We start from the raw sequence: 18215 nt of genomic DNA, 5'->3' as shown, positions 1-18215 counted from the left end.
ATTTCATTGCTCAGGACAGAACTAAAGATTCGCTATTCTATGCCATAAATAGAATTCACTTCTTAGACAATTCAATTTTCCAGATAAAAAGCAAATGGTAAAAAAGGAGATTTTTTATTTTTTTTTAATTTTGAAACTGTTCTGATAGAATTAACACTTTTTCTTATGAATATAAATAACTTTAATTCAGTTACTATTACACCAAGCTGGGAGCAGGAAAGGATTGCTATGATTGTATATTTAAAACAATTTTTTTAATAATCAATGGTGTTTAGTTTAGTTTAGAGATACAGTGTGGAAACAGGCCCCTCGGCCCATCGAGTCCGCGCCGACCAGCGATCCCTGTACACTAACACTATCCTGCACTTCAGGGTCAATTTACAATTTTTTTTTTACCGAAGCCAATTAACCTACAAACCTGTACGTCTTTGGAATGTGCGAGTAAACCGGAACACCCAGAGAATACCCACGTGGTTATGGGGAGAACATACTAACTACATACAAAGAGCACCTGCAGTCGGGATTGAACCTGGGTTTCTGGCTCTGTTAGGCAGCAACTCTATCGCTATGCCACCATGCCGCTCCTTGTTAAAGTATTAAACTAAATCTCGACCTGAAAATAGCCAAATCATTCAAACAAAAGTAGTGTCAAAATTTTCACACTGAAATTATGCTTACTGGAAATTTCTGAGTGATGGGGTTATTTTGAATGATATACCTGATGTCACAAGAATACTGCAAACTAAATACGTCAACTGCAAATTGATTTAGTTATACACGAATTTTAAACTTTAGGTCCTTTATTATCAAATATTTGGAACTTTCATTTTCTACCTTTCAATACAATTTTTATTTTGTTGCATATAACTGTCTTTCCTATTACTAACAGCTTCTAAGTTCAACAATCTTTTTGCTGATATCTTATCCTGAAATTGAAAATACTTCCACACAAAATTGTCTCATCCTCAAGAGCACCCCCTAGTGATAGCACTGACTACCACACATGGCCGTGTCACATAGAATACAGAACAGTACTAGACCAAGTGGACCCGTTGGGCCCAAACCTCCTCCCACACTTCCCCTTCCCCCTACACCATCCCCCTCAACCCCCCCCCTTATCCTCGCCCCTCCCTCCCCCCTCCCTCCCTAGGAGATCCCCCCCTCCCCTGTCTCCTCAACTCCCCTCTCCCTTCTCCCCCCACTCCCCCCTTCCCTCCCTCCTCCTCTCCCCCTCAACTTTAAAATGTGAATAACTTAAAAAATATAACACCGATTTCAATAAAACTACTTGCATTATCACTAAAGTAACAATGGTGAGTAAGGTGGGCCTAAAATTGTCGCGCTATCGTGTACCGTTTTGGCTGAGGTTCAGTCACAAACAAGATAACAAACGAGAGTTTTAGTATATAGATAAGACAATAAGTGCTGGAGTAACTCAGCAGGTCATGTAGCATCCCTGGAGAACATGGATAGGTGATGTTTCGGGTCAGGAATTTTCTTCAGTCTTACTCCAGCACTTTATGTCCTGTGTATTAACTAGGATCTGCAGTTAGTTTAGAGATACAGCGCAGAGACTTTGGCCCACTGAGTGACCAGCGATTGCCGTACACTCGCACTATCCTACACACTAAGGACAATTTACAATACTTACCGAAGCCAATTAACCTACAAACCTGTACGACTATGGAATGTGGGAGGAAGCTGGAGCACTTGGAGAAAACTCACACGGTCCCGGGAAGAAAATATTTACTCCATACAGAGACACCCATAGACAGGATCGAATCCGGGTCTCAGGCACTGTAAGGCAGCAACTCTATCGCTGTGCCACCGTGCCTCCCGTAACACTCCATAGTTCTTTGTTTCTACATTTCTTGTCTCCTTATAACTAATCGCCTCTCTTGCGGGTGGCATTCTGGTAAACTTCTTCAACAACTTCTGCAAAACCTCAACATCTTTCCTGTAATGGGGGGACCTGAACTGCACACATTACTTCAAATATGGTCTAACCTAAGTCCTATGAGGCTGCAACATGACTTCCTCAATGTTATACTCAATGGCTCATGCATTGACTCCTCCTTTCAATCAGAAATGTTGTCAATGATAACGAGCAGAATTATGACTTTTATTTTGGTATTCGAATGGCAACATTGAAATAGAGTGGCTTTTGTGCACTGTGGAAAATCTCCAGTCACTGCCTTTAATGCTAAAACAAAAGGTTCTTGTGCCATGCATAAGATTGGATTAACAACATAAAGGATGTAACTTGTATTCATTTTTGGCAAGATTGATATGCCAGTGGGTAAATCTGAAGAGTCAGAATAAATATGCCATATCTTAAACTGTAAAAAGTATCAAACAACTTGAATTCTAATTTAATTATTTTGCTCACCATCTCATGTTTATGAGCAGGCAACTTTAATGTGAAAAACAGCGTATATTTTTCAGAAAAAAAGTAGCCGCAATGAGAGATACACCCCAAGGAATAGTTGGGCTGAATGGTCTGTGCCTGTGTTGGATACACGTGGCAAGAAAGCTGCCTGTTTCAGGCAGATTATGTCAAAAAGAGGCAGCATAAAGATAAAACCACAGATTTATCACAATGAAAGCAGGAAAAGTCTGGAATTAATATTAAGGAACAAGAAAACAATTTCTGGAATTGTTTTCGGAGAGGAGAAGTGTTAAGATTACACAGGTCTGCAAACTGTACTGTAAACCTATGGGTATTTCAACTGGGACAAGCACTGGGTTTTTGTAGATGACAGTTATATGTATGAGAACTGCCTGTGCTATACTTAACTGGCGAGCATCCAGAAATTATTACAAAACACAGGGACTAATAGGTCTAAACAAAAGGTTTGGTATTTTGAGGCGGAGACAAGGTAGACAGTCAAGATTTTTTTCCACAGAGGAAATGTCAAAGACTAGAGGGCTTAGCTTTTAGATAAGAGGGGCATAATTTAGAGAAGAAGTGCGGGGTGTGTTTTTTTTACACCGAGAGTGGTTGATGCCTGGAACAGGCAGCAACGGGTGGTGGTGGAGGTAGAGAACATATTCTTAAGAACATATTTAAGTATTTATCTTTTGTAAAATCCCTAATAGGTATACGCTCAGAGTACTTTAATTGATACAATGCAAACAAAATTCACATATGAAATTCCAAAGCTTGGTTATCATTTATATCTAGTACAATACAATTTATGCAAGAAGACTGCCTACATCAGAATCATATTGTTAAAAGGCTCAACTTTCATTTAAATTAATGGATACAATCACACCCATCTCAAAATGATCTGAGTTCTTAACCTTTAGCAAAGAGCAAACTTATGTCTAACATTGCGCTATGTAGTTTTCTCCCCCCAAAATCATCCTTTTATCATCCGTACATGTTACAGTCTTTAAGTGGATTTACATTAAAAAACTTTACCTCAAACAAAAAATTCATAAAATGTTACTATAATTGCTGAAAAACACAGAAAACAAATAAATATCGAGGTTCATTCCTTCAAACTACAGGCTCACATAAAGAGGAAAATATTGATGCAGTTTCAATGAGCTGCAGAGCTTCTGACTATAGTTTTAAAGTGTTGACCCCAGTTACCTCTGTTAAAAAGGTTCCAAATCAACCGTTCCACTTTCATTCAAATATAAACATGTGCATTCACTTTCATCCAATTTAAAACTTTAGTTTAAGAAAAGTTTGTGAAAGCAATAGTTTAAATGGCCTCAACAACAAATTGATGAAGAACCTTTTAACAACATCACAATATAATTTAAATCCATGGAAGAATACACCAGCTTATTTATTATGTGGTACTTGGTGACTGCTTTAACATGGTACAGCCACTGCTAACATTGTTAAAGCAGCTGACAGCCCACATTTAAATAATGAGATTTTAAGAAAAGAATGTCTAATTAAGATAAAAAGTAATCACATGAGAAAAAATACAAAATCCCACACTGTTGCAATGCTCTTAACTCTCAGAAAGCTAATTACATAAATCAGGCAAACATAAGAATTCCTCTCAAGTTTGGTGATTTGCATTTTGACCACATCTTATAATGGTTTAGGAAAATAGACCAAAATGCCCTGGAGTAAGTCAATCCTAACCAAGGAAGAAAGTGAAAGCCTTTAAATTACAAGCATGCCTTTTACAAAGAAACCACCAAGTTTAATATTTTGCAAATATTGTGACCACAGTATCATTACAAAGTCAGATGCTACCAGACATGTTAAGCTTTCCCAACAACATATTCGTTTGTTAACAGGATTACACAAAGCACTTGCAAAAGTCCATTCCACTTGACTGAATTTAGCACAACATTGTTGGAAGAGACATCAATAACCTTGATACTTCTTTAAAGATCATTACATTTCAATAAGTTCTTATTTTTAATTTAAAAATCTATATTACTACAATGGAATGTGGCTACAATTCTATAATTTGAAGACAGTTTCTCAATTACAATTTAAAATGGTTTCACATCTCCCTTCATAGTTGGGAAGTGTATTAACAATAGCTGTCTGGCTCTACTGCCTCTCAACATGGGTGCAAACCTTAGCTAACAGAAACCACAACTTGGATTTTTAAAAATAAGAATAATGCCATAAATATCAAGACACTTTCCAGCTGTGTAACAAAATAAAATACCACATCAAGCCACAGGGACATGAGGGCTGATAATTATGCCATTATGCACATGAAATTAGCGAATAACGCAGGCACATATAGAGTAGAGCACGTAGAGGAGACCAAAAATCCAGAAACACGGATAACGGCCCTTTCTCCACTTCCTTCTGCCACTGTGAAAAATGGAGATCAGAGAAGTGTGTTTGGGTGTGACTGTTCTGGCAGATGATCCGCAGGGGAAAAAAAAATAAGGCAGTGAGTCAGGGGTGGAGGGGATATGAAAGAACTGAAGATGAGGCTTGGGGCGATTTTTGAAAAGGAACAGATTCTCTTCAATGCATGGGAAGAATTTTTTTTAATGAGTTACAAATGTGTGCAATTATGATTAGTATTTTTCAGCAATGCATTCATAAACTCTTTCATAAACATTGTCCAGTGTGATCCTCAGACGTTCTGATGAACGTCCGTATAATTATATTCTGTAAACAAAGCACCAGGGCATAACATTCTATTTTTGTTTACATTAACATTAGAAAAATGTTCAAAACCATAACAATTGTGGTAATTTCCTATATTCTGAGAAAAATGAACAACTTTCAGTGCTACATGCACGCTCCCATCTGTTTCAGGCAGTTGGCCCCATCCCGTCCTACACTCTTGGTGCATCTATTTATAAAGACGCAAACCCGCGAGCTTTTTATTCTAATCCAAACCAAACTGATGTTCTGCCAGGGCTGGGTTGGTACATTCCATACTAAATGTATTCTAGCTTATTAGGTGTAAATCTCATCTCAGATGGAGGACTCTTTATCAGAAAGTTATAGATTCAAATCCTACTGTACACTCTTATGTTCATAATGAGAGCTACATATCAATGCCTCATGTTTTGGGGTGTAGTTGTTTGGGTGAGACAAAGCCCTCCGAGATGAAATTAAAAGTTTACTTGGTATCATTTAAAAAAGAACAAGGCAGAATCCCCCTTGGTTTCTTGGCCAATATTTACTCCTAAATCAATATTGCCAAAAGAGATTAACGTGCCATTACCACATTTTTTGAGACCTTATTGTTCAATCCAGGCCATCACACATGGTCCCTCGGCTACAAAATAAAAGCAATCATAATCACTGAACAATGGACACATGGGAATAATTAACTCGCTAAAAATTCAAACCTATCAAAAGTCAAACCAGAAAGGCCAAGCTGACACTGTTCAAAATAATTAGCCAAAAGCAGAAATTATTTAAATCAATTGCTATAAAAACTAGAGCATGATAAAATATACAAAATTATCAAGCAATGTCAAACATAAATATATTTTGAGACATCAGTATGTCTCATCACTTAACACTATAATATATTATTTCCGTTTAATGATATAATGTGCATTATGTTACAAGTGTGTACCACATAAATGTCAATGGAACAACAGAAGTTGAGCCCATCCCAGCGCTTATCATATTACTATTAATTCATATTTAAAGGGTATAACATATTCTAATGAGAGTTAAAAGTATTCATATTTCACAGTAACAGTATATGCCATTACTTAAATCAATCAACCGTCCAACAGTAGAGCTGATACAAAATTTTCAACACATGATTTTTTTTGCAAAACTTATGAGATGTCATAACTATCCTTGGTACCATGCTGAAGAAAATTAAAATCAGGCAATTCTCCTGCTCTTGATCAAAGATAGAAAAGTGATGAAGACAGACTATTTGACTACTAATCCTTTCACTCATTGTCAAAGCTGCGATGTCAATAATTAGCATTAAGGCAACACGATTAAGGCAACCAATATTGAGGCTCGACATCCTAACCAAGAGTTAATGCTTTCGAAGAAAGAGGAGCAAATGCTAGTAAGAAGGAAAATGTCAATTCAAATAATTACGGTTTAGTAAAAATAATTATTCTTACCATACTATCCAAGGAATAACATACTTCAAGCTAAACAAGGGGATAAGCATTCTGCCTTCGGAACTGGGATAAAGGAAACTGCTTTATTAAGCTCAAAACTTTAATTACAATTTCTTTATGTTCTTCATCTATATACTAAAACTCTTGTTTGTTTGTTTGTTTCTAAACTACAGCCAAAACGGTACACGATAGCGCAACAATTTTAGGCCCACCATTCTCATCGTCGTCCCTTTGGTGCGAATGGAAGAAGTTTCATTGAAACCGGTGTTATATTTTTTAAGTTATTCACATTTTAAAGTTTAAATCTATCTCCTAGGGAGGGAGGGGGGAGGGAGCGAGGGGGGTGGAGGTGGAAGGAGGGGGGGAGGGAGGGGAGAGGATAAGGGGGGTTGAGGGGGATGGAGTGGGGGGGGAGGGGAAGGTGGAGGGGAGTGGGGATGGATGGAGGGGAAAGGGGGAGAGGGAGGAGGGAGGGGGAGGAGAGAGGGAGGGGGGCATGAGAGGGGGAGGGGGGCATGAGAGGGGGAGGGGGCATGAGAGGGGAGGGGGGCATGAGAGGGGGAGGGGGGCATGAGAGGGGGAGGGGGGCATGAGAGGGGGGGAGAGGAGAGGGGAGGGGGCAATGGGGGGGAGAGAGCGGGGAAGGGGGGAGGGGGGAGGAGAGGGTGCTGCACCAATGCAGGAGAGGTTTGGGCCCAACAGGTCCACTTGGTCTATTTCAATGACTGAACATCATTTTATATGATTAGTGAAAAAATGATGATTAAATGATATTTCAGAATCAGAATCAGAATAACATTTCAATATAATGTTCTCTCCACACCCAAACAATCTAATTTTCTTCTCTCGGATCCCTTACAATGTACTATCCATTTACCCATTCTATGAGGTTTCCCTGAAATATCAGTGGACAGTCAGATTTTAGACCATTAACAGCATGAAATGGGAAATATGAAGATTTCACCAAATGCAAAGCCAATGCGGACAATGTCAATACATCAGGACTATTTCACCTAATTGGAGAAGAGACAAGCCTGCATTTCCATTAAACACCGCAATTCTATTTGAAAATTTGCAGTTATCTCTTGTTACTCAGAGATTTACAAAGGAATAACTTATTCCTCAAGTATAATTTAAAACATGTCCAATTTTAAGCAACAAATTATTTTCAGATCTGCAAAAACACCATCTTTCAATTTTCTAAAAGTACTGAATTGTTTTTCGTGAGGTTTCCTTTCCAACCTTAAGGATTTGCATTGTTCTATGGGACTGAAAATACCACAATTTAAAAAAAATACCAAACAAAATGAATGGTCTTAATTAATTGTCTTCCGATCAAAGACCTTTTAAAGATACAGATATTCGTTGGTGTCAAGTATTTGCCAATTCATCCTTTTGTATAGAGGCACAAGGAACTGTAGATGCTGGCATCTTGAGCAAAAGACAAAGCACTGGAAGAACTCAGCGGGTCAGGCAGCATCTGTGGAGGGAATGGACAGATGATGTTTCGGGTCGGAACCCCCTTGTCAGACTGATATTTGTTTTAAATAGTTTATGTAATTTGATACAAGCATAAAATTATGTTCCTTTCAAGGGTCTTGGATTTGAAAGTGGGTGGCTGGCACAGAGAGTAAAAAGGAATTTGTGAATTCAAATTTGTTTACATAAATCATGGTTACATTAGATAATCCTTTTGTAAGTTATAAAAATAATGCAATCAAAAGATCAGTCAACCTAAGTTACATTTGTAAGATCAGGAGTATGGAATCCTCAGGATAAGGTGACTAGAACCAGCAGTCATTGTCACAAAGAAAATTAGTCAGCCATTCAGGACTGAAATGAAAAAGGAAATGGCTTCACCTCAAGGAAATTCTTTGGAATTTTCTGTTCAAAAAGGTTATGGAAGCTCAGCCTGACATGCAGTTTAATCAGAGTAGAGTGATCGATTTTTAGTTATTAAGGGCATTAAGGAAAAGGGAGTTATTGAAGGAAAGAGTTGCCAAGGTATAAGATATGCCAAGATCTACTTGAATTGTAGAGCCAAATGCATCCTTTGTGCTTCACTGTTCATATATGTTAATGAAATGTTATCTATTTTCTCTATCTTCACAATTGCTGGTTGACCTACTGAGTAGTTATAGCATTTGCAGTTTTTATTTTGTTTCCAGTTCCTGCAGATCTTTTTTTTCTTTTCATTTGCCGACATAAGTTTGATTTATGAATTCAAAAATCCAATGCAAACCTCATTCCAACAAGAGTTAATATTGAGTTCAAAAGAATCATGTTCTATCTTGTCATCAATTTCTTTGAAATTTAGGAAAATTTCCTTCACTGGAGTTCTGAGTTCCCCAGCCATGCATAAAACATGTTTGAACAAATGACATTAGACAAAAAAAATATTTTAATAGGATTTGTACCACTTATATAAATCGTTATGAACAGCTTGACCTAAGTCGCAGAGATAAAAAACCACCACAAAATTGCAGATATCCCACTTTCACGTTGCTATTTTTTTTCAGCTGCTCCATTCCTTTTGCAATGTATGTTTCTTTTGACACATTTTTCTATAGTTCTAATTTACCTCCCATGAAGAAAACCCTAAATATAAATGAATATAACCTACAATTGCAAGCCTAAAGAACAGTATGTAGAAAAGAACTGCAGATGCTGGTTTAAATCAAAGATAGACACAAAATCCTGGGACAGGCAGCATCTCTGCGGAGAAGGAAAAGTATCATTTGTGTGTGATATGTCACCAGCAACAAGGTTTTACAATTGTATTGTTGCAAGAAGTTAATGGTTCAATGGTACATTATTGTTACGTATACCTAAATACAGTGAAATTCATTTTTGCATGCAGTTCAATGACAATCCTATTATACATTAGGCACAATCATACCAAGTATAAAAGTGTAAGACAGTAGACCACACTGGGTCAACACACAAAAATCTCCACGTTTTAGGTGCCATCGTGTACCCTTCAAGTCGGAATTTAAAAAAAGATGTTAGTCTTAACTTGGTCATAAAGGCCTGTAATTAGAATGTAGCTTGCTAGAATGAGTGAATGCCTGGTGCTAGAATGAAAGATAAATATTAACCTAACTAAAAAAGATCTATCAATTTAAAAACTTGACAGAAAAGCACATATTGAGGACTCAATAAAAACAATTCACTGCTAATCTATCCAATAATCTGTTAACTTCAGCTCATCCTAAACTGTTGCCGATATTTGCACCTATTATTCATAACCTGTGTTGCTAAACTGTATTAGTTCCTCGTCCTGCAATACCCTGCATTTAAAATTCTTACTCATGTTCAAAGCCAGGCCGCGGCTTTTCCTACCTCAGATATTCTCTGTATGTTTCCAATGCCTGCATCTTACAACACTCTTGTCTATTTCTCCACCAATGCTAGTTAATATTGCTAAACCTAAACTTTGGAATTTTGGCCATAAACATGTGTCTCCAAATCTTCTTTTTTCCTTTAACATATTTCTCAAAACTCTCTTCGGCCAATCTTTGTACACATGGAGTATTGAAATACAATATCTTTAAAATAACCTTTGAAAGAATGATTCCAAAATTATAATTTCACCTGAGATATAAAGCAATGGATCATAAATTGCCCTAGTTTCAATTTTGCTGTGTCCACCATGCTCAATTGTAGTGATTTTGAAGAAATCAACGCGAGAGATTATGAATCAACACTCTTCAGTAAGAAATTAGAAACACAATTTTGGTTCTCAATCACAAGCTAAAATCTAGCTAAAAAAGAAAAGGAATGTATCTGGGGTTTGAGTAAATGATTACAATTTATAATTATTTGATGACAATGATACATAAATAATTGAATGAAGACCATATGTAATTATTACTTTGAGGTCATTATTTTCCCCTTGGTCAATGCTTGCATATCATATCATATCATGTATATACAGCCGGAAACAGGCCTTTTTTGGCCCTCCAAGTCCGTGCCGCCCAGCGATCCCCGTACATTAACACTATCCTACACCCATTAGGGACAATTTTTACATTTACCCAGCCAATTAACCTACATACCTGTACGTCTTTGGAGTATCTCTCATCTTTCAGTTGAGAGGAAGGACTTTTATCCACACCTCTGTTCTTGTACACAATGTGCAAAAGGAAGAGTTTTTCTCCTTACCTTTAATAACACCAAAGTCATTTGTAGTCCCCAGTAACAGTGAATAGCTATCTCAACAGGGATCAAAGCTCAAACCTAGGACAGTCATCTATTTACCGATTTACATTGTTGCTTTCACCAGAAAAATCAGAGCTTTAAAATCAACGAGAGAATAAGTTGTTCAATGTCCAGCACTGAAGGGGACTTTATATGCTTTTGGGAGGCCATTGATAAAGGTCATGTTCTAGATTACCAAAAGCATTTCATAATCAGTGACTCTGATATCAAAAGGTTTGATCCTTTGATCTACTGACCTTCAGTAAATTAAAATATTTTGCAATAATAATTCAATAATCAATTTCAACAGTATATTTCCAAAAGAAACAAAGTATTTTCATTAAGATTCAGATCATTTACTTCTAGATTCAATGTAAAGCTTCTCAGATCTGAAGTCACCATCTGTAGTGTAATTCCAGGGAAACTTCTTTTCCTACAAGTTAAATGCTCAAGTTAAAAGTTCTCACCTTGTCTTTGTTTTCCTTGTTGTTGTAGCAAAGATTGCCGATCAGATGGATGAGATGTGCTTTAAATCCAACTGCAGGATGAGTGATCTGATTGGCGAATGATAAAGTTTGGGATGCTGTAAAAATGTTTCTGCTTTGCCTTCCTACAAGGCTTGTCTCGTACAAAAGCTCTGCAACAAGAAATTAAATTTAAGAATAAGATAAAATAATATCCATCATCTTTTCAAAGTAATGAGGAAGTTTAAATAAAAGATCATTTACAAGTATCATTACACATTTTCATACGTTATATCTATTACCTGTATCCCTACCCAACCAGTCTAATGACCCTCTCTCTTTTACCCATTTACAATTTATCACATCGATTAGTTGTGAACTTTATCAGTAAATAAAGTTGAAAGTTTAGCGTGGCTAATTGTTAAAAAAAAGCCAGGCTTTAAGTTAACCACAAAAAGCTAAATTTTGAACTTTATTTACTGATAGATTTCAGGCCACTACACCCTTCAAATATGAACCTTCATTTAATTAAAATTATACAACATAGCTCTGCATGACAGTACATCGTTGGTAAGCTTCACCCACTTGCTTAACGGGAACCTAGCTATCTCTACTTCAAAAATATTCAAGGGTTATTGCCCTTGGAGAAAGGTTCTAAGGAGTCGGGAGCCTTTGAGAGAAAAAGTGTCACAATATAGATATTATTAATGAACATTGACCCCTAATTCTACATTCTCCCACAAAAGGAAATAAACTTTCCATGAGCACAGGCTTTTGCAAATTTCAAATCAAATCCCCTCTCACCTTTCTAAACTCACAGCAGATACAAGCCGAGTCCGTCTAATCATTTCTTCACAACCTGACCATTCCGGATATCCGTCTAGCAGACCTTCCTTGAGCAGCTTCTAACACATCATCATTCCTTAAATAATATTATAAACAGCTCTCCAGATGTTGTTTTACCAATGCTCTCTCTAACTGAAGAAAATCTCCTTACTTTTACATTCCATTCCTCTAGCAATTAACAATAACCAGCTGTAAAGCTTTCTTAATTACTTGCGGCACCTATATATTGGTCTTTTTCAAATCATGCTTTAGGGCTCCAGAAAGTTCTGTTTTTTGGAACTCCACAATCTCTTGTCATTTAGATAATACTAGACCAAGTGGACCCGTTGGGCCCAAACCTCTCCTGCATTGGTGCAGCACCCTCTCCTCCCCCATTTCCCTCTCCCCCCTCCCCTACCCCCTCCCTCCCTCCATCCCTCCCCCCCTCCATCCCTCCCCTCTCCCTCTTCCCCCCTCATCTCCCCCCTCCACTCCCCTCCCCCCTTCCCCCCCACTCCATCCCCCTCAACCCCCCTTATCCTCCCCCCTCCCTCCCTCCCTCCCTAGGAGATAGATTTAAACTTTAAAATGTGAATCTTTTAAAATGTAACACCGATTTCAATGAAACTTCTTCCATTAGCACCAAAGGGACGACGGTGAGTAAGGTGGGCCTAAAATTGTCTCGCTATCGTGTACCGTTTTGGCTGTAGTTCAGGAACAAACAAACGAGAGTTTTAGTATATAGATGCTTTGCCAATTTTATTACTTTGTATTCCTAGTTCTTTAGCAAAGTATACCAGAACAATTCTATTTCTTATTTTCTACATCAGTTTCATGGTTTCATTCATTATTTTTTATTTTCATGTAATGTGGAGAATCTTTTCTTTCTAATCATGGCATAATTTATTTTTTAAGATTCTCAGATTAGATTGTGGCTATAGTTTTTTTCAATTATTTAGATTTATCTCAACTGCTATGATCCTACCAGTGCTTCCTTCCTTTATTTGAACAGTCTAAAACTAACTGGGGAAATAACCTCCATTTCCTTAATACAAATATTTAGTCTTCCTTTTTACCAGAGATTGGGAAAGTTTTCCCCATGCAGTGGGCAATACTTAACTGTAAATTAATGTTACTAAAACTGTTCACAATTTTTTTTCAGGAGCTTGCTGGGTCAATTATAACTGTATTTCATAAGTATTTTGTTGGTTCTCACATCATGAAAAGATGAGGCAAGAAAATTCAAGTTCTCAATTTTCTATTCTCATGATTGTACTTAATGGCTTTGCCAATAAACCCCTATCGACATTATGATTGCGAATCTGAATTTGGGAATAAATTTTAGTTTAGCTTATCATTGTCATGTCTCCAACAACCTTCCTTTGAGATAGGTATGATTCTAGTGAAGTCATACAGCATGGAAAGACCCTTCTGCCCAACTTGCCCATACTGCCTAAGAAGCCCCATCTACGCTAGTCCCACCTGCCCATGTTTGGCCTATACCCCTCAAAATCTTTTTTATCCATCTACCTATCCAAATGTCATTTAAATGTTGTTATAGTACCTGCCTCAATTACCTCCTCAGGCAGCTTGTTCCATACACCATTACCCTCTGTGTGATAAAATATTTGCTTAGGTTCCAGAGATTGGGTTGTAATTGTCACAAAACTGTTACAATTGTTTCGTTGGGTTGCTGTTGTCTAAATTAATTAAATTATTGCATCGTATGGGAGGCGCATTCCCAATCTCGTTGTACCCCTGGGTACAATGACAATAAAGATATATTGTATTGTATTGTATTATATCTTTCCCCTCTCACCTTAAACCAATGTCCTCTAGTTGTTGATTTCCCAACTTAGATAAAAGACTGCATTCGCCCTATCTATTCCACTCTTTGTGCATTCACCCTATCTATTCCTAAGTATATTTCCTGATTCTGATTTGTAGTGAATGCTTTTCCTTCATTATAGTGACACTTGCATAGAGAATTGCTGTGTGCACTGCCAAACAGGCACAGCAGTTCGATGGCCTCAGAAGTTCTGAAGCTGTCAGAACAAGGGCAAGCATTGGTATGTCTTCTCACCAATTTAAATATGAAATCCTAACTGAGTCTACACCTGGTTCTGGTGGTTAAATAAATGGTTAGTTAATTTAACTAAATGCAAAATCATCAATCAAAAAGATGGGAAAAAATAGAGGAGAAATAAAAGACAAAAAAAATGTGTTAACATAATTAAATCTGCAATGATAATTACAGTTCATAGAAAATAGACTCCATAAAATGCAAAATTAAATTTGAAGACATTGTTATTTGCAATTAAAATTTATGACACCATCAAAGACAAGCTTACGTTAGGAAGATAAATTCTCACATTTTTGGCAGGTTTACAGTACAAATAAAAGATTTTCACATCCTTTATGTCTATTTGCGAAGCATATTGGCCATATATCTGTATGATGAAGATTGTGAGGAGCAGAGAATAAAAATGAAATTGGACAATACATTTCCTTGGTTGATACCAAATAATTTACTCCACCAACACAGAACCTCACTTGTTACTCTAATTCCAAAATCTGGACCAGATACCTTTGGAGTTCAGAGAGACAGCATGGAAACTGGCCCTATTGCCCACAGTTCACACTGACCATCTACCCGGTTACACTAGTTCCGCTATTCCACTTTCGCTCCCTCTCCATACACACTAGAGCCAATTTACAGAGGTCAATTAACCTACAAACCTGCGCGTCTTTAGGATGTGGGAGCACCCGGAGGAAACCCATGCAGTCACGGGGAGAACCTGTAAACTTCATACGGACAGCACTGTAGGTCAAAATCTAACACGGGTCTCTGGCGCTGTGATACAGCAGCTCCACTAGCTGTGCCATTTGTATTATAAGTCATCCATAACATAATATCATTGGCTCCCAACCATTCTGAATGTATCATAACTTGAAATACTTAATTCTCAGTTCTAATCCAGCTGGTACCAAATGTTCTAGTTCTGCTTTTCATTAAGACATATAATTTTATAGATTGTTCTGGTTTATTACCTAAGACTGCTGATGTTGCCTGAAGTGATCTAGAATTTGTTCCAGCCAAATCAGCTAACTCTGCATTAGCATGAGTTTCTACATGTTAAATTAGGGCAACCAGCATCTGCAGTTCCTTCTTACACAATATTATCAATCATTGAGTAAATCACAATTTTCTGCTAAGCTAATGAAAGAATAATCACTGCAATTTTTTGAAACTTTAAAACGTTTAGACTGCTTTGAAATATTTTTGGTTAGCCTTATTATCTTTGTGTTTTCTCTTTGTTAGAGTGGCATCATGAATATTGCTTTTCCATTCTCTTTTTCAAGATATTCTTACTGCCTCTTTTACTTAGAAATATAACATCTGAACTATTCAATCAATATCTGCAAAATTTTAAAGTGATCTCTTATAAGATCGTTTGTTCTTGTGGTTTACAAATTGCAGCCACTGACATTCTCATATGTTTTATTTTAACAAAAATCACTGCTACAATAACTGCTGCAGAAAATAATTAACTAAATATTTTTGATTTTTTAAGAACAGTTTACTTCATGTAGGAAGGAACTGCAGATGCTGGTTTAAACCAAAGATAGACACAAAATGCTGGAGTAACTCAGTGGGACAGGCAGCATTTCTGGAGAGAAGGAATGGGTGACGTTTCAGGTTGAGAAGAAGGCTCTCGACCCAAAACGTCACCCATTCCTTCTCTCCAGAGATGCTGCCTGTCCCGCTGAGTTACTCCAGCATTTTGTGTCTTTCTTCATAGACTGTTTTATACAAAATATTTTATTAGCTTTTATTTAATCTAATTTAAAAGATGTAGCTTTATGATTTGCACTTACTAACAGTGGTCTCTACCAGAGCAGGAGAGTTCTGCAAATAGCTGAATTTTTCGTGGTTTGAGGTTGTTTCACAGATAATATCAAGAAGCTTGATTACAATGAGAGCATCCTGTGTCAAAAGAAAATTAAATGGCAGACTGTAATAGACAGCAAATTAACCATGGAGATAAAGTCAAAAATAATAGAACCAAATCACAGATACAATGCATCTTTTTGCAATTAAATAAATGTTCTATGACAAGTTTAGCTCAACACTATGAATGTTAGAAATGAGAACAGAAAATGCTGGGACTGCACAATGGAGCAAGCTGCTTCAATGTGGAGAGAAACCACATTCAGGTTAACCATATAATAAAAATGAACTGCAGATGCTGGTTTATACTAAAGATAGACACAAAATGCTGGAGTAACACAGCAGGTCTGGCAGCATCTCTGTAGAAAATGGGTAGGTGACATTTCGGGTTGGGATTCTTCTTTAGACTCAATTTATTTCAAGTTAACCATTTCAGGTTAACAACACCACCAGCACTGGATCAAATTATTAATGATATGAGATTTAGAGAGAATAAAAATATCTCAATCAAATTCAACGCAAGTTCAAAGAAAAGCACTTTGACACATTGCAACTTCCAGACTAACAATGAATACAGCATTGTCAGATAATAATTCTCCCACTTATATTTCCTCCAAACCCAAACTTTGTTTCTTTACTTCTCCTATTACCACCCATTTTTTGCCTTGCAGTGTCGGCCCATCTATCATTTAATAAATGCCATCACTAGGAAATGGACAATTCTCCACCCTACCTCATCTTCTGCATCAGTATCAGAGGCATATTTCAACACTGCCATACATTTCTCTACGAAACAGGCTGCCAGGAATTGCATTAGTCTGACAGGAACAGGCAGGTCATCACTGCCAGCTGGAATTTCCAGATTCTTGTCACTCAGCTTTGCGGATATTAGCTCCAAGATGATAATTCTGCAACAAAAGATTAAATGCACTATGTTTGCTACTGAGTGTCTAGTAATTCAGACCCTTGAATTGTTGGTAATTTATGATTTACTCCTGAATATTCTAATAGCTAATAATTATTGACCCCAATTTTGTAGCAATAATGATGGAGAAACTATCAGGGATCACTGTCATTACACCAAAAAAAAAGCTATATCAATGTTTCCTACCATTGTGTATTGACAATGAAAGCAAGTTTGGGTTTTCTATGTATGGTTTGTTTAAAACAGTGATTCAGCATTCACACAGTGTGGTGATTTTAAATTCTTCAGGGTAATGAAGAGAAACCAATGCATTATGAATATTTCTGGTGTTTCTGAATTAGTTGTGTGTTCTCATAAAAACCTATGTGCAGTGAGCCACTCGCTATGCTGATGAATTTAGACATAAATATTGTTTAGCAAACATTTTGGCCCCTTGGAGGGTGATGGGTATATGTAACGAACTGCCAGAGGAAAGGTTGAGGTGTGTACCATAATAGCATTTAAAAGACACTTGGACAAGTACATGGATAGAAAAGGTTTAGAGGGATATGGGCCAAATGCAGGCAAATGGGGATAACTTACATGGGACATCTTGGTCGGAATGGACAAGTTGGGCCGAAATATGAAGGGTGTTGTATAATTCTATGATAATGATGTTTAGATGTTTAGATGTGAATAGCCAGGACCAATGATTTAACAAATAATAACAACCCAAATTACAGCTTTAACCTACTTTTCTTGATTGTTCCATTTTGTGTACATTGCAGACACCAAATCTGGACATTTCAGAAACTGCTCCATTACAATCAGAAAGCTGGAGAGAGAATATTAAACCCCAGTTCAACAATACACTCTTCAATGATATACAGTATTTTTTCTACAGCAAACAATTTAACACAATTCAATATAATGCCTTTTCTGATGAAAACCTAATACATATTGTTAAAACAAATACAGACACCCAACTTTAAAAAATAATAATTTCTGTGGAAAATAGCGCATTATCTCTTGAAAAATCCTTTGTAAAATTTTGATTTTCAAAGTTTATAGAAATTCAATGAAATGTAAAAATGGCAATAAAAGGATTTATTTGGACCTATAATTCCACCCTTGCTTCAAATCTTCTGACCTAAACAAGGAAATGCTTAAAATATAGATATTTGGCTGGAGAACAATCATAGTTTGATGTCAAGGTTAACAATTCGGTCAAAGATGTCAACGAGGCAGTGTAAATTCTTGCACTGCCACTAGAATATGTTTGGGCAGGGGTTCAGCCCAAGAACAATGGTCGAATCATGATGAG

General features: G+C 37.0%; 1 protein-coding gene across 3 annotated transcripts in view; it reads right to left on the bottom strand.

The window, feature by feature from the left end:
* Positions 1–18215, bottom strand: part of atxn10 (ataxin 10) — a 154150-nt gene that overhangs the window by 111232 nt on the left and 24703 nt on the right. For 2 of the 3 annotated variants that reach the window (XR_013548631.1, XM_078416841.1), the window contains exons 6-9: positions 17646–17726; positions 16721–16895; positions 15915–16023; positions 11214–11383 (exon numbers count right to left, since the gene is read on the bottom strand). Coding sequence is in view for 2 of the 3 variants with exons in the window: in XM_078416841.1 (XP_078272967.1) it covers positions 11214–11383; positions 15915–16023; positions 16721–16895; positions 17646–17726 (535 nt within the window). In the remaining variant the exon portion in view is untranslated. Of the gene's footprint in view, positions 1–9073; positions 9262–11213; positions 11384–15914; positions 16024–16720; positions 16896–17645; positions 17727–18215 lie in introns of those variants that run through there. The other variant, XM_078416842.1, reaches the window with a different exon arrangement.

This window comes from Rhinoraja longicauda, chromosome 20, assembly GCF_053455715.1.
Source record: "Rhinoraja longicauda isolate Sanriku21f chromosome 20, sRhiLon1.1, whole genome shotgun sequence".
Lineage (NCBI taxonomy): Eukaryota > Metazoa > Chordata > Chondrichthyes > Rajiformes > Arhynchobatidae > Rhinoraja > Rhinoraja longicauda.
This window is presented reverse-complemented; position numbering and strand designations above follow the sequence as displayed.